This window comes from Etheostoma spectabile, chromosome 1 (assembly GCF_008692095.1).
Source record: "Etheostoma spectabile isolate EspeVRDwgs_2016 chromosome 1, UIUC_Espe_1.0, whole genome shotgun sequence".
In the NCBI taxonomy this organism is placed as follows: domain Eukaryota; kingdom Metazoa; phylum Chordata; class Actinopteri; order Perciformes; family Percidae; genus Etheostoma; species Etheostoma spectabile.
In genome coordinates, this window is record NC_045733.1 from 5042247 (window position 1) to 5064851 (window position 22605).

Here is a 22605-nt window from a genome sequence, read left to right on the forward strand (position 1 = left end):
TTTTATTTAATGTTACTGAATAAAATTGACATAATTTACGAATGTATTGTAAATTTGAAATTCTTTTTTCACAAGATGAAAAATGAAAACAAAGTGACCATAATTATAACTCCCTCCTTAAATACATTGATACATACATAAATTCAAAACATCCTAGACATAATCATGTGCTCAGATAGGACAGAGAGCACACTGCAGCTGCAGTGCTAAACTGTATTCATGGTTCAGTGCACATTGGCAGTACCTTTGAGCAATATCAGCATTTCCATTTATTTACCGCCTCAAAATGGAGCAGATGCTCATGTCTATGACTAAACAGATAAGTCAAATACCTCTGAAACAGTATTCACTTGTAGATACTGAGATATGTGCAATAAATAGCTGAGGAGAGGCACACCAGTAGTTAGATAATTAAAGGCCAACATATAAACATCCACAACTGTAAGGAAGGTATCTGGTGTTGCTTGGATTGTAAAAACCTAGTTACATATGACTACTGTAACTGCAGATTTGATTTCTGCTGAATTGGTTTCACTATTGCTCTGTGGAACTTTGTCCATTTTGGGCTGCAGGGCATCACATAATTTTCTTGGGCAGCCCATCAGATCCAAGTAGATGCTGAGTGGGATCCTCCACAACACGAGGGCCTGGTCCAGCCTTAAATGTAAAACGCAAAAAAGATCATTATACAAAATAACGCATCATCTGTAAGTCTGTCTGTGGGTTAACATGTAAAAATGCTATTTTAAAATCTTGTTCTAATAAAGTCTAAACCTGTTATAAACATCCAAAGGTCAAAGACTCTGTGAAGCAGAGGAACTACTGTATAGCACAATATATGCCACAATTTCCAACTGAAGTAGTGCAACACAAAGTTGCGTTAAGGGAAATGTCAAAAGGAAATGTTGACATAAATTGAAGGTGTCTCGCAATATAATGTATAACGTGCAGCCTTGAGATAGACACACCAAGACATTTAAATAAAAACAGATAACATTGATTTTCAGTTGCTGTTTGAAGTGAACTGATAAAAACAACTGAGGTACAGAGTGATAACATCTGTGTGTATATGTGTACCTTGGTACTAATAATGTAGCTTATTCCCTTTGGCATGGGCTCTAGACCAATTGCCTGTTTCAGTTCCTCAGAAAGAGCAACACGGTTAACTGGAAGACCCTTAATAAACCTGCAGAGATGAAAGAAACATTTAATGACTTCAAGGAGGCTGAAAGCAAACACACCCTAATAAACAGCAGTATAAGGAGCCAAAGAAACACTGTGTATTTATGTATATAAATCACATTTTTCGAAGAATTAATTAGTTTGTATGTCAGTCATACTATGCAGAGCTAAATCAAATTAAGTCGGTTAACTGTTAACTTACTGTCCTCTGTTTGTCTCTGGGGGGAAGAAATGTTCAACTGCCTGAACAAATTCAGGAACATGCTGCTGTAGAGTGTAGATCACAGCGTTTGGTCCTGCATCAAATGTGTAGGCCAACTAGAGGGGGACAAACAGACCATGACCGTCACATAAAGAGTTTAAAAACCACCCCACAAGTTTCACATCTTCATTACACCATCTCAGAAAATCAGCTGTATGAACTGAGGCACATTTCTAATACAAGAAAGAAAGAGCATCCACTTAATAGCAGTGATACAAAAGTGGCTACAGTTATACATGATGTATGGAGGACATTATTATAAGACATACACACTGCCACAAACAATCTGAAGAACTTTTTAAGTATGTTTGTAGTTTACATGTTTTAGCTTTATTAACTACAAAGCATGTACTGCATAACTGCTATTTTCCAAGCAATTGGACATTTTTTATAATTCATTCATTTATAACCTTTAAAGCGTAACTCTCGCCAAAATGCAACCTAGGGTCTTTTTGTGAATGTACCCAAGTCAAACTTCTGTTTAAAAGCATAAGTAGGATGGAAGTACCGCTTTTAAGATTTACCTTATTATTGTTTTTTGGTCAAATGGCCTTTTGAATGGGAGTGCTAGGGGCACTTCTATTATAGCATCAAAATCACTATTTTTAAAACACCAAGAAGGTTCAACACAACATGGGACTTTACTCAAAGTCTCACCAGGGGCTCTACACATGAACTCTAGCACTGAGAACATTGTTTGTGTACACAGAGTTTACTAAAAAGAGAGGTTCTGAACAACTCACTGTAACTGTTGTTGTTTCCGCTAGCAGCCATCTTTGCCAGTCAAAAAGAATCAATCTTCGAATGCAAATGAACGGACTCCATAAGAGGAAATGTTATTCTTATATGAGGCTCCTTTTTCAACTACAAGGTCAATATTTTTTTTTTCTAATGACAAACAACAAAGTATCCATGCATTTATATGGAACTAAGCTTCAGGAGCTTTCCATCTTTAATCTCCTCCCTCGACTGTTTTTGACTTGCTAGATGGACGGTGACTGGAAAAACCAACAGCTACAGTGAGTGGCACTTCCGTCCTAATTATGCTTTTAAATAAAAGTTTGACTCAGGTATATTCACAAAAAGACCCTAGGTTGCATATTGGTGAGAGTTACGCTTTAAAGCAGCCATTTTTCCATTTATTACTGTATTTCTTTATGCAAAGTACATTTGATTTGCTTTCTTTAATTGTCAGAGTTGTACCATTGTTGCGTAATAATGCAGTATTTAAAATAAAAAGGTAAATACATAGCTGTCCAACACTATACCAGAAGGACAACTACATTGATATGTTCTGGTATTCTGAGATACAGAAGTATAAAGTTTCTCACCCTTGTCTCCCCGTAGTGTCTGTTATACCGATGCACCAAATTGATAACCTGTTGAGACACACTGTTGAGGTAGAAGATGGGAGGGTATGTGTCAAGGCAGGTTGCATGGAACTGGTTACTGTCCTTCATGGTTAGTTCAGCAAATGCAGCAAAGTCCTTTCTTTGTACCGCTTCAATCATCTCTGCCATGCGGCCTGGGACGACAGACTCGGCACGGTGCTGCACACAGAGACCAGTGACATAGACCCTCTTGTGAGTAACAACAAGTTAGCTTTCAATACAGTGTAAATAAACTACTCGCCTCAACAGTATTGACAGTAAGTGCACTGAATAATGTAAGTGAACAAAGTACCTTTAAGAGACAGCTTGTTTGTACACTGGTTTGCATCCCAGAGGTGCTGCCCACTGGCTTCCTCTCAGCACTGGCCTGTGAAAAAGTGCATTGATTTATATAACGTTTTACTTTTTTCAATTAATGTGTGCATTGTGTTCACTAGTAAAGATGCTTGCTTTAGGCCTACATGTAGCACAAGATACTGCCATTTATAGAAGTAAAAAAAGTATGTGACCTTCACAATAGAGCACAACTGTGCCAAGACATAACTGATTGCCTGACATTTTTTTTCTCCTTTGTCTCTCTCTCAAACACACATACTGACTTACCACTAGTACAAGGACTCTGAGCTCGGGCCAATGAGTCTCCGGCTCCACCTGCTGGGCTAGACTGTCCTTGCCATCGTCTTTCTGTCCCATGATCCATTGGACAAACCCTCCATACATACTACGGCATGCGCTGCCTGAGCCTTGCCGAGCAATGGCAGACAACTCCCCTTCTACGCCAAACACCCGAGCCAGAGTGTAAACTGCATGACAATGAAGAAAGAATGGGTAGGAGCAGAAGAGACTGGGTAAAATGGGAATCTATTAAATGTCAGATAGACATGGTTTTTAGAAGAATGGGCACACAAGTCCGAACTGTTCTCATTCAAAGATCAGCTGTCGAGCTTCTAATAAAATGAGTACTCTAGTGACATCAGTGTAGGGCACATTCTCACCTAGACAAGCGAATCCAGCGGCTGAAGAGGCGAGCCCGGCAGCAGTGGGGAAGTTGTTTACAGAGCAGATGTGGACTTTGTGAGACAAACAAGTTGAATCCAAAGCGAGGTCCCTGTCATTACTTCTCTTTCTTGCCAGTCGTCGAACTAAATACAGAAAACACAGAAAAAGGATGCGGTGGCCTGCGCACTCTCAAACGCAAAGTTGTTCTCATCTCTGTGCTTTTTATGAGGAAACAGACAGGACTCACTCTCTCTCAGACAGGACTGTAGTCTAGGATGGGTTATGTCCTCCTCTTTGCCATTTAGCCATATTCGATCTTCCTGAAATGATCTGCTGGTTGCAACTGTTGTAGTTGTTTTCAGCTGAATAGAAGACAAGACAGATCTATATCAAATTGTAGACATCTAATCACTGATACAAAGCCAGATTAGAAAACTTGTCATAAATGACATGTATGCTTCCCATTATCCCGGTACAATTCAACTAAAAGGGTATTATTTTCTATAATCATGCATGCATGTGTATCTGCCATCAACATAGCAATTGTGCTGTTTCATTACATATTTCAAAGAAACCTTTTACAGCGACAATTTCACACAAATTTTGACACTATATTCTATTGCCAGCTCTGCTACAAAGTTTGTCACTACAAAATGCAAGACATAGCACAAGTGACCTGGGTCAGAGCCAGATGTTGTAAACATTCTGGTCTCAGCACAAACTTAGTGGGTCTTGGGGTATGGTCCATTGGAGAGATTCTTTTTCCATTTATAGCAGCTATATGAACTATTTTTCAAGCCATTTGATAAAAGAATGATTAAAAATCTATACATCACTTAGAGAAAACATGACAGTTGTCAAGGGGGGAAAAATCATCCTGTAGATCCTACATCCTATTTGTATCTAATTGTTCTCCAACTGACTTTAACATTCTGAAACCATTACACAACAAATGCTGAGAATGACAAATGTTCACTCCTGCCACTTAAAAAGAGAGATGTTACTTTTCTGAGTTACATAACACAGGTAAGGTAGGAATATGAAATAAACAGCATTACTAATCTTAAATCTTATTCTACTATGCTGCAGTACATTTGACAGAATGAGTGTTTAGCTGACAAATCTGCTACATTTGAATTGCAATGCAATAATAATATGGGCTGCGCCAGTTGCAAATCAAGAAACCTCAACAATGCCGAGTAACTGGGGTCTTCAATACTGACTTGAATAGTAGGCGAACAGAAGAACATTTACTCAATCATAATCGATTTCTTTAAAAACCTATAAGATTTGGCGCTGGAGCCCCGTGGCAAGAAACCCCAGCCGTTCACTATAGCTGCTCTGGACCGGAGCAACAACACTTAGATTAATGTTTCATAGTCGGATTGAACACATTGCTGTTTACATAAATACCTGGTCTTGATGCAATGTGACGCTCAACGATGAGTTAATGGGTAGAATCAATTCTTCATCTCTCTTTCCCCCTGAAAAGTAAGTTTTATACAAAATGCATAACTGAGGTATTATTAGACTGAAGCAGACTTGAAGTTGCTCCATCCATTTAATGCCCAGTATTACATGATGCACAAGTCACCATACAAGAAAAACATGTAACGTTATTGTTGTTTAATGTTAGACAGGATTTAAATATCTTGCAAGATATTTCAATCATAGCAAACTAGATGGATGTCACATCATGATGTCCTAGAGCTAAACCACCTGAAGCATAAGTCGAGGTAATGTCGTTAACGTTACTTACAGTATTTGATGACAGCTATGTTCACAGGAGCGGTGCAAGTAACTGTGTTTGACTTGTCCATACTATCCCCAGTTAGAGCTGTGTATGTAAACCGGTGTTTATATTGATAAAACTGTACCTGAACACTTTGTAATACCCTGTACCAAGCTCCTGTTAGTGTTTAGCAGCAGTAACAATTAAGCTAGCTAACTCTTGTGCTGCCGTACCTTGCTTTTTCTTGACGTGTCTCCCGATTGGCTGGGTTTACGTGTGGCTAACCCTGCGACCAATCAGAGTCGAGCCGTTTTGATTAATAGCCAATGAGAAATTATCTGACCACTGTCGTGCGAAAGTGGGGCAAGGACAGAGGCCATCCCACAGGGGTAGGGTTAGTTCATTCATAGTTTACCTGTTTTATTCATATCTACGAAATGTATATTAATAACAAAATCCATGGTTAGGGACTTAAATAATATGACACACAATTAAATTAAAAAATCTGACTGTAAATACCGTTTTATATCAAACGTTTCCTACAAGGAAAAACTCAAAGTCTGTGTAAATATTGCAGTACTCTGGTAAAATTTTATAATAATTACACTTAAGTATTTCCAAGTTCGTACTATTTTCTGTTTTACTCCATTACATTTCAAAGGCAAATTGTACATAATGAAATGCACCTTATGAACTATGTATGCATTGTTATACTGTACATTAAACTAAGCCATACATGGCAGTATAGATTATTTTTTTTACTTTAAGTACATGTTGTGGATAATACTAAGGTAGGTTAACCTTTAATTAAGTAAACTTTTTCCAATACAGAATTTTTGTAATGGAGCATTTAATGAACGATCCGAAAAGTCTTCCACCAGTGGTGAAATGCAGAAAGACATAAGTGCAAATCAATGAAGAACATGAATTAAAGAATCACTAAATTATCGTGTTTGTAAAAATGAATATTGACTGTAAAGCCATGCAAACTCCAGCTAACTAATTCACGGCAATGCAACCCGTTATTGTGGGGAAAAGCTTGCTTTTGGACTTGATTCAGTGCATTTCTTACAGAAAAAAAAATTAAATCACGTTTCTACGTTGTGTTTTTTATTTTTAAAAGTTGTTGGATACACCTGGCAATTTTTTAACTCTTGAAATTGTTCAATTTCAGCAGAAATAGTCAATCATTTATAAAGAAACAGTAAGTCAACCTTTTCTATGCTAATGAGGATACAGTGTGATGATTTGACCAAAGGAAAATAATCTTTGTAAAACAAATACAAACCTTTTCAAAATTTAGAAGTGGTTCACTAGAAAACAAACATTGAAATGTAAGGCTTTTTTAAAATTGTTTTATGTAAACCTTTACGATACATGTTAGCAGAAAGAAAATATCCAAAGCTAATGGGATGCTGGCCCTGACCAGAGAACAATGTACTGTATTCACAGTCTAGACAAATTGAATCAGCAGCAGTGTGTTTTGCATTTTGTCTAGCTTCTTGTGATTGAGGAACAGAAGTCAAGCCTGGGGAAAATAAAGAACAAGAGAGTAACTACTTCAAAAAACTTCAAACTTGAGAGGGACTAAAGGAGTCAAACAATGCCATGAGCAGTCAGGGGTAAAACACAAGCAGAGCACATTAGTAGCTACTTGATGGAAAAGAGATCGCAAAAGAGCCCCTTATTTGACAGTGTGTGTATTCTACCCCCACCATCCCCCTCACAATGTCAACTCCACATTGTTCTTCCCTCTTGATAATGTGGTTTCCAGAGACACACAGAAGCTAGTCCGGCATCCCAGATTCAGCTAACAGGTCAAAGATAGCATCAGAGTCCCAGTGAAGCATATCCTCTCCCAATTTCTTGGCCTGTTCCTGGGCTCATGTTTGAAGTTAGTAATCCTCCTCATCATCTGAGTCCATCACCTTCCGCCTGTTGAACTGAAAAGTACAGAGCATAAAGATGTAAGAGGGAGGCAAGAAGTGACTGATAAGGAATCAAATATAGTTGACGTTTTTGGGGCTGACTGTTTAGCGACCCAGAGGGCGCAGAGAGAGGTCTATTACGGTCTTTATATCAAATATCACAGTGTAGGACTATTAGTTTATTAATGTTAGTTAATTTTGTAATGTGTAGGTATGTAGATATCTTTTAAAAGACATGTTATTGTTGGAATAAATATGCCTAAACAAGTAGTTATGCATATCTTCTTGTAGGTTATGCTTGCCATCTTATGGACATAATGTACAAAAATAGTTTTTCCAATAGTTCGAACCTGTGTGTTTCTGGAAGGAACATTCAAATGCAATTTTTGACCCGTTTTGACAGTTCTATGTGTATTGGATTGATTTGATGAACTTACTTTGACAGTCGTCTTCTTGTCTGTTTGCTGACTGACTTTTTCTAGAATCTCGATCAAGCCTGATTCCGAAATCTGACAAAAGAAGAAAACATCCATTTATTGCACTGCTGGCATTAGGAAGAACATTAACATCATATCATTAGCCTACTCCAAACACAACAAGGTCTTTTTTTTTTACCTTTGCTCCCAATTTTCCAAATCGAGCCATTTGAATGAGATAGTTTTCAACTGCTTTGGCTTTCTCCGGCTTCACCAAAGCAAGATTGTTCACTGAAAAAAAGAAAAGAAATTGATTTAGCCACCTTGTGTTTACATGTGAGTGGTATTTACAGTATAGCTGCACATCACAGCTTAATCATCACCCAATATGGTTTCAATGGAGCACTGGAATTCAGTGAGAGGACATTCCTTATTTGAGTCCTGTATGACACTTTCATTGGCGTGACTAGAAGCCACTTATGTTATGATTCTTTTCTAGAACATTCATAAATGGTGATATGCCATAGGTGACTTGGCTTTGTACAGTGGCAAATGACAGTTTGAAACAGCTTTCACAAGGTGTGTTCCTCTCATCATCTAGACTTATTTACAATCTGATTTTCACACATATTTCCTGCATTACTGTGTTTCACTCATTTTTAATATGCTAAATAAATACACATTTGGTCTACAAGAGAATGGTTCATTTCCAAAGAGATTCCTTTCAACAGGCTGGACATAAAATCTGAGAGCACACTTACACCTGGCACGGGCAGACTGGTCGAGAACTTGAGCCAGTATAGAGTTCCTCATGTCTGTTTCCCTGTGAATAAAAAGTAACAATATTACCACATCAGCACTACTTACTACTGTTTGGATCTAAGTCTGAGACCAGTAAAAGGAAAACAAAAATAAAACATACTAATATTAAACTGTCAAGCCATCAAAATAATTTATATAAAGTGTTCTTAACTTTCCTTTCCAATATACTGTAACCATAACAGTAATCATCTCACAATAATTTGAAGCTAATTCAGTACACAGGTGTTGATTAATGTAAACTTTATATATTTAAGTAATAAAGAAACTGTACTGTACATAAGTACAAGTTAAATCACTAAATGTGTCTGCTTTAAATGAATTAACATATCTCACCTCTGCTTGGCCTCCTCTCCTTGCTGCTGATTATTTGCAGCATCCTGAAAGAACATGTGAGACAGCAGCAGCATTATATATAGGTTGTATTTCTGCATTTAGCAAACTAAAGGACTTATAACCTAATAAGAAACTATTTCAACACCAGCCCAATATTCCCCTTGGTAACGGTCTCACAGATGACCTTAATAACTGTCAAAATGACTTTCTTAACGCTGCTTGATTATTTGATTAAACCTGAGTTTTTCAATCAAGTTTTTCATGTGAGAAATAAATCATAAAGACCTCCATGGTTCAAAATAAGGAGCACAGTTGGAGCCAAGAGACATTTCTAAAATCACGTTTTACTATATTTTAGTTTAAAAGATAATGTCATTAACATCCACCCACATTGCATCAGGAAGTTCAATAATTATAGCTTAATGTCTAAACAGATGTATAGATCTTAATCTAGATGGATATCACAATGTGCTGCAGTATTGTTTTTCTGTTTCACCTTCTAATCCATATATGTTTGCAGCGTGAAATACCGTATGTCGTACAAACTTTTATGATACCATTATGTTTAGTGATTGTTCATATTATTATAGTTCTAGTTCCTATTTTTTTATACATTTTTATAAGAGTGGTGGATTGTACAAACACAACAACGGATAAAAATCAAGGACCTTTCTTCCTCTCCTTCTATTCCTGACTTCTCAGAATCTGCTATATTACTATTTAGCTCAATCAAAATAATAATATACCCAATTCTGATGAGTCTGTAAAGTGTTCTGGTTTGGTTCGAGAACTGAAAGCTGAAGAAAGGATGGGATGAGCCCTAAGCACCTCAAACATACCTTTTATTTGTTAATGTTTCAGGTATAAGACTATGTGGCTAGGAAACCGAAATCTTACCGACAATCTAAGGAAATACTCAACCACAACTGCTCGCCAGTCTACGTTATGCACTGAATTTACCAGAAACACTGTTAAAGGTTCATTTGTTATTAGTCGTTGATCAATTTTGCTCAGCTAACACGGTCATTGTGACAGAGGGGCGTGCGCAATGCCCGTGAGACTTGGAGAGTAAATTACAGTATATTTACATTGAGCATGGCTCTCAATAATGGGCTATGTATAGCCCCTTGAGTGACATTTAAACTACTTGAGTTGTGGTGACTGGTTTAGCCACATTAGCTAAAAGCATAGCGAACTCAGCATCTCCTTTTAAGGCGGCCGCTAACACGCTTCAGCTCATGTTTTGTCCTTACCCCGTGCTTTGCCTGTAGCTCCGCCATTCTTTGCCGCCTAATTACATCTAATTCGTCGTCTGCCATGGTTTACTAATATGTTTAATAGTAGGATGGACCTAATAGACTTAGAAGGGATGAGGTAACGTAGTGAAATGCACCCTAAACTCCCATCAGTGGCAAGGCCCTACCTAGCTGGTTCAGGGGAGCGTAATCAACATCGAAAAAAACCGATCCAACACCCAGGCTAAAGCAGTCGAGCACGGAGTAGGGATCACATAAGAAGAAGAAATCGAGGTTTGGAGTGTGGTCTACTTTACTGGACACATTTCTGGAAATGAAATAAATGTTCATTTTGTTCCAGATAACTTATTTCTCGTATTATAGGCCAATTTATTCAAGGTTTTAACCAATAAGTAATCTAATACTGTTTACATTAGGGATGGCCTCAAGTGTGACATAATTTGACTTTAAGGTTTTATTTTTGATAACAGTGTAGGCTCTATGTATGATAGACCTTATTTAATGCTGTTTATACAAAATGTGAATTTTATTCAGTTTCACTTTGCATAAAGTTCAGAGAGAGTGATAAAATACACATTTGATTTTATCTCTGACCTGATTTGATCTCTTATTTGATAGGTTAATTAAACCACTGTGTGTCTTAATAACTGTTTGAAATAAGAGATACATATTATGGAAGCATAATAAGTAGTCTATATAAGTAATATGGGTCTTGATTTGCTAAATCTCTTTTATTGATTATAGCATCATTATTTAAATGGAAGAATCATTCAAAATGTGTATTGTTTTGATGATAGATTTGACAGCTAGGATGGTGCTGAGATGAATATTCTTGGTGGAGATGCCTCTGCCTGTGATGTGTTCAACAGCGGATAGATGGAGGGAGCTGCAGGATGTTTATCTCACTTGATCTTTAGCTCCCTCTGTATGTACTGTAAGAGAAACGACTCAGGAGTAGAGGGACGTGGTACTTTTGGCCTGGGTCATTTATAGTGAAGGCAATCTGCAACAAAACACCAAAGAGATCAACAACTGACCGATAGTCTTTAGATTATTAACAGCATACACATGATTAAATGAGGATACAAATTCACTAATCTAGTAACAAAAATATGGTATAGCCTACAAAAGTAAAGCAACATTACTCCTAAGAATGAAAGCTGAAATTAACATGTCAACACACAACATTTTAAGCCTTTCCTCACCTCAACATACGGGTAAAAGCAGGTCTCCCCTATACTCTCCCAGTACTGAGCAGTCTCAAAACGCATTCTGTACACACCAGAAGTAAATATTTGTTTTGTGATGAGTCCTGGGCAACGTCCATCAGCATTAGTGGTCCTGTTGAGAAAACATATGGGTGAATAAAAAACATATATATTCCAGTAGTGCTATTTGAAATGTTTCTGTGATCAAACTTTGTGACTATATATGATATTTTGCCTATGGCTTTTGTTCTCAGGTTTTTACCCAGTGGTTATCAAACTCCAGGCATTAGTGGAGGGGTCTTGTCGATAGAGACTGAGGGCCATGTTTGAGCCAGGGACACCCATTGCAGTGTTCAGCACATGGATGGTCAGAGGACTAGGTGAGCCTGCCATTGCCGGGATCTACAGAACAAGGAAGTACGACTTTAAATGGATCTACTTAAATCTAAAGAAATCACATTAGACCACAAGATTAAAAATTCGGTGAATACTTTTTTGGCAAAAACGTGATGTATACGTATACTGACCAGGACTCCCTGGAAGGAGACATCTTCTATCTCAATGGGACCTTCCTGGCTAAATACAAGATAAATAAAATAAAAAAACTAATGCCGGCCTACTTTTCTTAAAGCAACATTGAGCTCACAGGATTTTTTAATTTTCTTTGGCAGTTTATTCCAACTTGACAAGACTCACACTCTAACACCCCATATTAAATGTATAGTACAGCTTTTTCAAAGTTTTCAGACAATGGTATGTCAAAAACTAAGTTGAAATATGAGAGTATTTTGATGTATATACACAATTTAATACTATGCTTTCTGCTTCCTTCAGTAGTAATCAAAAGTTAGACATTTAAAGGGAGAACCATCAAATATGGATGTGTTCAAATTAAAATATTGTATTTAAATAATATGTCGGAATATTTGGGAATGCAGAGTAAAAATCCTACACATAAGCTGATTTCTGCAGATTTATAGTTTTGTCTGTTATCTATTAAAATTTGAAATCCTGGAAAAAAATTGCAACTTCAACATGCAAGTTGTGATTTGTTATGTAGTAATCCTCAGGATGATCATATAAAAGGTAATGTAATTATCTTGAAAAGCTTATTACTATTATTAACATCTAACTGATGAATAGTAACCCAGGATTTAAGATTTTGCAGTCCACAATTATTACATCAAATGCCAGATCAAATCAAAGTTCCTGTTGCCATGAAATAGTGTACGCCGGTACAATACAACATATTTCATATTCATCACTTCACATATGTGTTAATCATGGTTCGCTTACCTTATTTTCACACACAATATGACCCTTGAGTTGATGCACCCTGTATGCACTCATGTGCACTGATGAATAAAATCCAAACTCAGCCGTTTTAACCAAATCAAACTAATTTTATGTTTTATTAAACAGTATTAGATATTTGTCACATTGTCCTTCTGCATTTGTGCACACTGCCCTATTAAGCATGACATTCAGTAAACATGTGCTTATCTTTTTGTCAACAGAAGACTGGTTGGGCACACTATGCTTTCAGCACTTTGAACTTAGTGGAAAGGGACGATAAAAGTGGACTGCTCAGAGGCCGAGGCGCATGCAGATGAGCACAATTGATGGAATCATTTTCTGACATTGGTATGTTTGACTGCTGGGTTAGTGAACACTACACAAGCACAGCTCTGTAAACACATTAAAACATGTTGTGCATCACTGATAATATAATGAGGAAAAATTATAACTTTGAGCATGACAGAAAATTATCTGGCTTTTTGACCATGATGCATATGGATAGTCCTATTTTTTTTTTCTTCTTAGTCTTTATTAGCAAATTTGCTAATAAAGAATAGTGAGTCAGTGAAACACAATGTTTTGCTGAAGAGAGTGGTAAATTGGGAGCATTGTAATATTTTCTCTCTTTTGTTTCTAAATAACTTACAGCAGAAAATGTATCTTTTGATCTGTTTTTATCCTGGCAGCCATGTTGTTGTCACAGAAGTTTGGAGTCCAATCAGCAATGGACAACTTGCTCTTGGTGGAAACTGCTGCAGTCTGGGCAGTGTTGATGGCATCATCCTAAACCAGGCACACAGCAGCCCTCAAAACCGCACAGTATGGATGAGAATGTGCACAATTTTTGTTTGAGGGTGAGACTGAACTAAGGTCATGCCTCCAACATTTCAGGATTTTTAAATTGATCAATTAAAGATAACTATGGATTCTTCACATTATTTATATAAGTGTTTTCTTATAATGTTTTACTCTGTCTATCTTGGTCTCTCAGAATGAAAAAACACACTCCCATGTACTGTATGTATACTCAATATGAAAATACTTTTATTACTGTGACAATGAGTATTTCCACTTTGCTAATCTGAAGAATGCAAACAAAAACAACTAACACCATAAGAATAACATACTTGTTTTTCTTTTTAAAAAACATATGAGAAGACCTACAGCAAGATTAAAATCAGACAGTTCAACCATTACAGTAAAGTTTACAATAATACACAATATTACACACGGACCTGGGCATCTGCATGTCTTAAAAGTGCCAAATACATGGTGGAAGAGAGTAATAACATTCCTCTAATACATGTGTGACTATTTAATCTCTCAAAGATTACTGTGTTTACTTTGAGTAGCTAAACTCTGATAGAAGTATACAATAAGTAGAAAAGGTGGGTTGAGCATCAACATGAAGCCTTCTTGACAGATCATATATGAGAGTGTACCGATTTATTTTGCTTTCACAAGTCAAATTACTTTGTGATCCACAGAAGTTATTTTCATTTCACATTAAAGTACATGCACACAATGCCAGTTTTACCCCTATTCTGAAAGTAATTATATATAAGTAAGCTGTTAACATGGTGAAAAACTGACCATGCTTCAATTATATTCCCGGTTCTATAATGTTTGTACATTATCTAATTCTAGATATAAGACCACACATAAATTATTACTTTATGTACAATCAGATTCTGGCATGTGCTGCCTGTTTCAGAATGTGGAACATGTGAATGTGAGGAAGGTAAATTGGTAAAATGCTTACACGGTTTTAATCAGAGAACCCTATTGTCTCATTTGGATTAATACTGCAATATTCGGATTAATACTGGAACACTGGCATTGGTACAAATCCTCTCATACAGTTCAAAGGGAAGGCCTACTTAGGCCAAATTTAGAAAAGATAAGTTTGCCACTGCTTCCAGTTGTCCTTTATAATTACTCTCTCAGTCCAACATACCAAATTCTTCTTAATCAGATGTGTACTTGATTTATATCAGTCACCTGTATCAGTGTTTTAGTTTTACTTAAAAGTCACAGGAACCAAGTTGCTGTGATACAATTAAACGCTTTGTGTTTTCTGATATGTAGGCTACACCCTGTTGAGCCATGGATATGAGTGTCAGCTTGGCGTCTGCTTTTCTCTTCCTCCATGTTTGGCACTTAATCCATGTCTTCTACGTCTTCTTATGTTCCTCCCTCATATTTCTTCCTCGGGGTCAGAGCTGTGGTTGCTCATCTTCGACAGACAGACAGACAGACAAAGACAGGGTAATGAGCAACAAAACAAAGAGACATTTCATTGACCTGCAAGCTCACGATGACTAAGTAAAACAGAATGGTGCAAGTAGAAATTCATTTTACAGTAGTGGAGTCTCTGTAGTTGTTGTCATATCTCGCCTCACAGGACAGAAAGATGGTTATCTTGTCTGTGTCAAAAAACTGTGTCCTGGTTTAAAGCCAAAGCAAAATGTTCTTATTGAAATGATATATTTAAAAAGATGAAATAAATGAAATAAATAATGTAATTGCAATTAATTTAAAATTCAAATCTGTTCTGGGTGTTTTTTAATTTCCAGAGAACACTGAGTTTTCCTGTGTATTAATATATTTATAGCCACAAAATGTGGCCATGACACATATACTTAACAACAGCTGCAGCACTATTTTGACCTTTGTAGTGAATCTCAATAAAATAACCAGGAACAGGAAAAGAAAAGCAAGAGGGACTGACTGCGCTAAAGCACTTATAAGTCATTCCTGAACAAGTGCAGACAAACTTCAGGTGCATTTACCGTGTGGTGGTCATCATCTGGCTCCCTTGGGTCAGGTTTCTCCCTGTGGATTCGATGACGGGAGCTGGGTGGAGAGAGGGAGGAGAGGGAGTGCTCTGGGCTGCTGGCAGACAGAGCGTACGGGGAGCCAGCTGGACTGTCCTCTCTCAGGGGAGATCCTTCAACACAGGAATAAAACAGATGCATGCATGGAGTTGAGGTGTGGAGATTAAGTTTCTTTGAAGTGTAAAGAAAATACATTTCTGTGGGTTTAAAGATGAAAATATCGATGAGAGTGGGAGGGACTGGATGAAGGATAGATGAGGAGATAGTGAGGGGAAAGCATTAGACAGAAGAGCTAGATAGTGAGGGACTGGGGAATCAAGTAGAACTGGAGCTAAATTAATATGAAGATGAGAGCTTTTAAATAGGCCAGTCCAAGGTCATTCAAAGTAGTAGTCTACATGTTAATTTAGCATAGACTGAAGATATAGTGCTCAAAGGAGGTTGGACCACACCAAATGAGTGGTGTAAACTGTGTTTCAGTTTAATTAAGAATCCAGTAAAACCAATTCCTATAGGAAGAAAGATAAAGCTTTGCCCTGTGCTTTTCATTGGCTGTTTTTGGCAGGTGCAATAACTGTATTGTGGTCAAATGTCCATATGAGGGCAGCAGCAGCTCTTCCTCCCATGCACACTGGTCTGCTGTGCTTCTCAGTCCTTGATATTTTCTGTTTTCTGAAGCTTCATCAGTCAGTTCCTTCAACCGCACTGTTTGTTCAGCATGTTCCATAATTTGCTCACAACCATAAATTCAGACACCCGCATTCCAGTTGATATCGGCCTTCATTCAACTCTTTTAAAAAATCCCTTACTGGAGGGAAATAATTGGTTTGTCAGGTAAAATGGGGGTAGCTCTGGTGGTTCAGTGCATTCCCATCCCCCACTTTCCCCTGCAGCACAGATCCTAAATCATTTGATTGGGGTTGTGACTGGTGGGGCTAATCAAGCAGAAATCTGAAAGTGGCGGAGTCTGCCTTAAAATGTTTTTGATGTGCGAATAGATTAGCTATCATTCGATCTGGCACCTACTTGCTGCCACTGTCTTTGTGAATGAGTGTCTCACCTTTGTGGTCATTCCTCTGTGGGTCCATCCTGTCAAGACTGTCAAGCAGCCCATCGATTTGTGTCTTTATCAGAGTCAGCTCCTTTTTAATCACCTGCAACTCTTCCATGCCTACTGCAGAGACCAAGAGAGTTCGTAAAGGACATTTACACAACAGGAAATTACAAAATTACTCTTATGTTTTCAGCCTGTAGTTGACATGAAGCTACCTCGGTAGGAGGTTAGCCAAATTATTATTTTTTTAAACTGGAAACATAGGGAAAAGCTAGCATGGCTCTGTTTTAAGGTAACAAAACCACCTACCAGCACCTGTAAAGCTCACTGAGTAACACATGATGTTATGTTTGTTTAATCAGTACAAAAACTGAAATGTGAAATCTGTAAACTGGGAGCAGTAACTTCCTTTGGTTTTCTCCTGACTGTGAAGTTGCCAAGCAACCAGCAGAGACTCCAGGAAGTCACTGAGAAATAATAACCCCCCATAAAACCACAACTTGTCGTTTTTACATAAACAAACAAGATTTAATGTGTTAATTAGTGAGCTTTAGAGAGGTGCTGGTAAGTGGATTTCTTTCTTCCTTTCAAGAAATGTACAGTATATGGACTCTACTTACTGTATGTAGCGCCTTTCTGTGTTGGCCTACTAACAAAACACTTTACAATTTGGCTCTTATTCACACACCAATAGTGGAAGAAATGACATATGAGGCGCAACTTGGGGTTCACTGAATTGCTAAAGGACACTTTAACATGCATCAAACCACCAACCGTGTGACCTGCTCTATCTCTTGAGCCACAGCCGCCGCAGACAAAGCTATCTGTTTCCCCCTGTTTCAAGTCTAAGTAGCTGGCTTTTGTCTACTACATGAGAGTGGTATCAATCTTCCCATCCAACTCTGTAAGAAAGCAAATAAGCATGTGTCCTAAAATGTCCCTATAACAACAATGAAAGAAAGAAAAAAGCTTACAAAGTAAACCATTTGGGGTATTTAATAATAAATCAGTGCCTATTGGTACTATTTAAAGTTATACTACTTGGCTGGGCAGCATGTGCAGAATTAATTAGCATTTCTGATATGCCACTCAAGCTCAGATTTAGGTGTCATGGAGCTGTGGTTTGAATACAGCTAATTTTCTCCAGTGTACCGTTTCTCTCATCAGAGTACTGTAGCTTCATAGATAAAGAAACTGTTGACTGTTTGAACTTCAATACCCATTAATTGTGTACTGTGACTCTAGTAAACTACACACAGCTAATTTTGTCTGTGAATGCTTTACAGTGAAAAGATGAGAAGCAAAAGATCTATGGATCTAAGCTTTTTATTTATCATTTCAATGTTCATACAGGGAGGCATTCCCCTTACCAGAGTTTTTGAACAGTATAAATCTGCAGCATCTAATGCAACCTTTTTGTGACTTACTACATTCATATTACTCACACTTGGCTGTGGTTGAAGTGGAGTGGGCTCTGGAGCTTTTAGAGTGGGTTCTGTCTCGACTGCGTCTGTGCCCGGAGGAGTAGGAGGAGGAACGGGATCGCTTGGCCAGACTGGGTCCCAGGGGCAGAGGAGACAGAGATGCCGGCACACGCTGGTAGTCATACACCCTAGAAATCCAGTAGATATAGATTTAAAACCACTCATCTTTAACTATGTGCATGCACCAAGTTTTCTTAATTTGTCTGAAGGTGTGCTGTGAATTTATGCAAGTGTTTGACTAAAATCAGATGAAACATGGTTGTGCATGAGGATGGAGTTTGTGATTTCAATCAAATTTCTGCAAATTTTAGACTGCATTTTATTCAGCTACGCTTAAACTTGCAAACTTTGGCTTTAGTTACATGAAAAAGAAAGGATGTTGTAGAAAAATATGTTTATATTTCTTAAAATGAGGCATTGAGGATTTAAAACAATAAATATTGAAAATACTGTAATTTATGTTTATGTATGAAATTGTTCAATAAACATGAAGTTGAAAAACAAAAAGAAGGCATCGAGAAATGTTTTGTTTTTGGTGTCAGTGTCGAAACTCAGGTACTGGATTGGCATGCTGAAAATGTTCAAACCCAGCCCGAGCTCAAACAAGAAGGTGAAACAAGCTGGAAAAAAAGTAATTAAAGGAAATATGTGACATTGAGAGAAAACCATCTGTTCAAGCAATCATAGGTAATATATGGGTATTTAAATTCTATGTTTTTCTATGCTTTGACTTTCTATCTCTGTTTCTATCTCTTTTGCGCTGGCGTTGCCTCCTTCCTGTGGACAGCTCCATGTCTCTATCTGTCACTGAATGTAATTGGTTCTGTCAGGGCCAATCAGTAGCTCTACCCCACACTGGTAGTGCTGGTGACAGGGGGTGTATCATAGTCAAACTCTATAAAGTGCTTACAAAACCTACTCTGTGTGTGTATGTGTGCATGCCTGTGTATTTCTATAGAAATAGAGGTGATGTCGTGATTGAAGCAGAAAGTGATTTGATCTCACACTTGACCTCAGCACTCATGGACACAATGCGACATCATTGACCAGGTGAAACACAGCAACTGGGCCAATCCAATCTATGAATTATTCTACTGTATTTCTATTTAATTGTAGCATTGAGAGAGCGATTGGGCTTAAAAAACAACCAAAACGTATAGCCGGGTTTCTGCCATGTTCACCAAAGAATTTACTTACTAGACTTTTTAAGAACTTTCTAATACCACATAGAATAAAATGTAATGGTCATACCGGTCAAAGAATGGGGCAATTGGACCTATGATTATCTATTGGACATTAATTCTTTGACATTTATGTAAATTCTTTCAGTACTTCTCAGGTGTTTATAAGTATAATTCGTAGTATAATTAATTACGGGACTTTGGTCTAGATAAGTGACAGAAAATGTATGGATGGGTTAACCATCAATTTTAATATTGAATTATTTGAACTTTTTGCAAGAGTTGACACTTGCCCATTAGAAAAAAGATGAGCTTCTTGCTTTAGCTAGCAGTATTGACAGTGTTTTTGTTTTTTGGGGCATTTTCTACCTTTATTTTTGACAGGACAGCTGAAGACATGAAAGGGGAGAGAGAGGGAGAATGACATTCAGCAAAAGGCCACAGGTTGGAATCAAACCCCGGCCCACTGCGTTGAGGAGTAAACCTCTGTATGGGCGCCCGCTCAACCAACTGAGCAGTCTTGGCGCACAACAGTGTTTGTTTTCGGTTTAATGGTGCTGGCTAAAACAAAAATAAAAAAACATCTTACTGTTCAGTACGCACAATATATAACGTCTCTCGACAGCCCGCAACCACACACAAAGAAAAAATATATAAAATACATCAAGACCTTTGCAAATTAAATCCTAGACTTTTATGAGGGAACTGAATTGAGTGCTTTTCAGACCTGCAGATAACAACATCTTGATCATTCTGATCAACTCAATCTAATCTCAATCTGGATACATCTGGATCGAGAACAGTCTGAGCACAGCAAAGCCCTTGAGAGAGGCTATCCTGCTGTAGGTCACCAGCCAACAACAGGGAGGCAAGCTGCCAGCTCCAAGGAGTTGGACCTGGAACGGTAATGTAGATTTACTGATTGGGCTGTTAGCCAGTCAGTCAAATGCAGCCCAACTTACTGAAAAGTTTTCTCTATTGTTATATTCTCTAAAGCCTCTCTACTTGATACTGATATTTCTGCATGGACTGTGTTCTTCAGTCTACAGACACACACAATGTCAATGTCACATAAGGATGAAGTGTATTAGGCCACCTAAATGTGTGAGATTAGAGCCTTTCAGTATAGTCCATGTGGTGAGACACAAAGACCAAAGTCTTTTGGGAGTTTAAAGTTCTTTAGAGGAGCTTGCAGGGGCAGATAAACAGAAAATGTGTTGTTACACCGGCTTTGAAGTGTCATCTCAGAGAATGAAAGCTCAGACAATGAGAGACCGTAGACTAGTGAGGATTTACAGAAAAGTGTGTGTGTGAGAGGGCGTATTTGTCTCTATGGACTAGACCCCACACGGAAAACAGCTTTGTCAGCTTGAGCTGTTATCTGTGTGTTGAAAGACACTTTTCTATCGTGTTCGCACAAGAGGACAGTGGACAAAAAGTCATTTTGTTCTTTCCCATATATTGATATTCAGCAAAACAACAAAAACAGAAACACACACACACACACACACACACAGTCCCCATGCACTCTCACCCAGATTCAAACATGTGTGCACACAAAAATATGAACACATAGCCTACACTTCCATCCCCCCCTCCACACACACACACACACACACACACACACACACACACACACACACACACCACACACACCACACACACACACACACACACACACACACACACACACACACACACACACACACACACACAGAGCTGTCAGTAGTGCTAGCCAACAGAATGGGGAATAATCATGCACTGTGTTAAAAACAAATTGAAAATCAGTGGTGAGTGTTCCCCCCGAGCAAAGACGGAAAAATGCAGAACGAGCTAACCCAATGCAAAAAAAACAAAGAAAAGTTGACAGTTATTCTCAAAGCAACAGAGCATCGATATGTGCAAGAAAGGCGCTTGAAGTGTATAGTATAGTATAGTGTGTGTGTCTGTGTGTGTGTGTGCTTTTATTCAGATGTGCTGAGTGAAGTGTTATGAGTATTTCTTGGGGGATGTGGGAAGGTCCCTGTGCAATTTCAATGGAGGACCAATTGAACCACTCTGAGTGACTCTCAGTCTAACTAACTACCTCATCTACCTAACCACTACACATACTGTACTGTACACTGAACAAGAGTCTATTTGGCAGTAACATGGGAAGAGGGAACTAACTGAGTTCATGATCAATCCCAAACAATATGCTAAATTTCAGAGCTTTTTAGGGGCATTTTGTAAACTAATGTATGGTTGTTGTCATCCTGGGGGTAGCTTTATTCTCTCCTTAGATATTTTGGGGTTTTGATTTATATTATATTGAGTATTTTTGTTGAGTTAAGGTTAAGTAAAAGTACATTTCTTTTGGAATAAGTTTTTATGTAGGTTTTGCTGTTATTTGTAGATTAGTGTCAAAATCGGTCTGATCAGCCAATATATAAGTCCCGTTTGTTTCTTTTGTAGTAGGTCAGTTGTATTTTTGAGTCTCTTATTTTCAGAGCTTTAGTTACCGTCTATTTATTTGACGTCTTTTACAGGCCTTTAACTTAAGCTTCATTTTGTTGTAACCATTTTTTGGAAATAAAAAAAACCTCACTTTAGAACTTCCCTTGTGACTCCTCTTACCTAACTGCTTGGTCCCTCACATACCCTCAATTTGGTCGAGTATAGACTCCAGTAAATTAAAACAGTTTGTTTTAAGGCAGAGATGAGAGAAACAGGTTTTATGTTAGTTTGGTCTACAGAGTGTGCTGTTGAAGATTTTTCCTTCAGTGTCAACATACTGAGACAGACGCACATGGTGACAACATATATGTATGTACCAAAAATGTCTCATCTTGCAACATTTAACAAAATATAGTTATTAGCTTTCATTTTTATAGGGCACACTGATGTGAATTGAACAGAGTGAACATAGAATCACTTATATTGATATTTAACACTTAATATACAGTAATATGGTCATTTAGAGCTATATGCTGCAATTAATGCGTAATGTAATGCTTCTAGAATTCAAGGCAACATCTTTAACTACATGGATACAGCTGAATAAATGTCTGCTAAATACAGAGTCATTTGAGATTAAGCCTGATTTAGGATGCTCGAAATCCACAATATGGGTGTCTGTGTGTGACGAGTGAGCTCCTGGCTGTTGAGTAGTAGCAGAGACATATTGTAAGCAAAGACAGGATGACTGACAGCTGTGTGGCAGGCAGCGAGGGGGAGCAGAG

The 22605-nt window shown here is 37.9% G+C and overlaps 4 protein-coding genes across 7 annotated transcripts in view; all 4 read right to left on the bottom strand.

Moving 5' to 3' along the window:
- Nucleotides 1-13: 13 nt before the first annotated feature.
- mvda (mevalonate (diphospho) decarboxylase a) lies at nucleotides 14-5835 on the bottom strand. Its single transcript, XM_032519698.1, has 10 exons — nucleotides 5594-5835; nucleotides 5248-5318; nucleotides 4082-4196; nucleotides 3831-3977; nucleotides 3439-3638; nucleotides 3128-3202; nucleotides 2776-2994; nucleotides 1385-1500; nucleotides 1078-1186; nucleotides 14-657 (listed from the first exon to the last, which is right to left on the bottom strand). The coding sequence occupies exons 1-10, from the start codon at nucleotides 5652-5654 to the stop codon at nucleotides 577-579; spliced, it is 1194 nt and encodes a 397-aa protein (XP_032375589.1). The 5' UTR covers nucleotides 5655-5835; the 3' UTR covers nucleotides 14-576.
- Nucleotides 5836-6654: 819 nt separating this feature from the next.
- pdcd5 (programmed cell death 5) lies at nucleotides 6655-10574 on the bottom strand. Its single transcript, XM_032520373.1, has 6 exons — nucleotides 10319-10574; nucleotides 9066-9109; nucleotides 8672-8733; nucleotides 8110-8201; nucleotides 7932-8003; nucleotides 6655-7509 (listed from the first exon to the last, which is right to left on the bottom strand). The coding sequence occupies exons 1-6, from the start codon at nucleotides 10382-10384 to the stop codon at nucleotides 7462-7464; spliced, it is 384 nt and encodes a 127-aa protein (XP_032376264.1). The 5' UTR covers nucleotides 10385-10574; the 3' UTR covers nucleotides 6655-7461.
- A 457-nt stretch (nucleotides 10575-11031) lies between these two features.
- Nucleotides 11032-13058, bottom strand: uraha (urate (5-hydroxyiso-) hydrolase a). 2 transcript variants are annotated; one of them, XM_032520264.1, is made up of 5 exons: nucleotides 12826-13058; nucleotides 12057-12105; nucleotides 11792-11931; nucleotides 11527-11662; nucleotides 11032-11324 (listed from the first exon to the last, which is right to left on the bottom strand). In XM_032520264.1, exons 3-5 carry the CDS (start codon nucleotides 11920-11922, stop codon nucleotides 11235-11237), a joined length of 357 nt encoding a protein of 118 aa, XP_032376155.1. In that variant the 5' UTR covers nucleotides 11923-11931; nucleotides 12057-12105; nucleotides 12826-13058; the 3' UTR covers nucleotides 11032-11234. The 2 variants fall into 2 exon arrangements, with proteins under 2 accessions (XP_032376155.1, XP_032376066.1); XM_032520175.1 differs by lacking the exon at nucleotides 12057-12105.
- Nucleotides 13059-14257: 1199 nt separating this feature from the next.
- The window catches only part of si:dkey-234i14.2 (heterogeneous nuclear ribonucleoprotein C), a 39627-nt gene continuing 31279 nt past the window's right edge, over nucleotides 14258-22605 (bottom strand). For all 3 annotated transcript variants that reach the window (XM_032519936.1, XM_032519870.1, XM_032519792.1), the window contains 4 exons: nucleotides 18165-18331; nucleotides 16726-16839; nucleotides 15621-15778; nucleotides 14258-15064 (listed from right to left, as the gene is read on the bottom strand). In XM_032519936.1, coding sequence (XP_032375827.1) covers nucleotides 15026-15064; nucleotides 15621-15778; nucleotides 16726-16839; nucleotides 18165-18331 — 478 coding nt within the window. In that variant the 3' untranslated portion in view covers nucleotides 14258-15025. The remainder of the gene's footprint in view (nucleotides 15065-15620; nucleotides 15779-16725; nucleotides 16840-18164; nucleotides 18332-22605) is intronic.

Excerpts from the sequence above, each read along its gene's own strand:
- mvda (XM_032519698.1), bottom strand. The coding sequence starts at position 5,654 with ATGGACAAGTCAAACACAGTTACTTGCACCGCTCCTGTGAACATAGCT. Across the intron at positions 4,197-5,247 it reads TCACATTGCATCAAGACCAG|CTGAAAACAACTACAACAGT; the intron begins GTATTTATGTAA and ends TCTTCTATTCAG. Across the intron at positions 658-1,077 it reads GCTACATTATTAGTACCAAG|GCTGGACCAGGCCCTCGTGT; the intron begins GTACACATATAC and ends TTTACATTTAAG.
- uraha (XM_032520175.1), bottom strand. The coding sequence starts at position 12,879 with ATGAGTGCATACAGGGTGCATCAACTCAAGGGTCATATTGTGTGTGAA. Across the intron at positions 11,932-12,825 it reads ATATTGTGTGTGAAAATAAG|ATCCCGGCAATGGCAGGCTC; the intron begins GTAAGCGAACCA and ends CTTGTTCTGTAG. Across the intron at positions 11,325-11,526 it reads GCTTTTACCCGTATGTTGAG|ATTGCCTTCACTATAAATGA; the intron begins GTGAGGAAAGGC and ends GTTTTGTTGCAG.
- pdcd5 (XM_032520373.1), bottom strand. The coding sequence starts at position 10,384 with ATGGCAGACGACGAATTAGATGTAATTAGGCGGCAAAGAATGGCGGAG. Across the intron at positions 9,110-10,318 it reads AGCTACAGGCAAAGCACGGG|GATGCTGCAAATAATCAGCA; the intron begins GTAAGGACAAAA and ends ATGTTCTTTCAG. Across the intron at positions 8,734-9,065 it reads GGAGAGGAGGCCAAGCAGAG|GGAAACAGACATGAGGAACT; the intron begins GTGAGATATGTT and ends TTTTATTCACAG.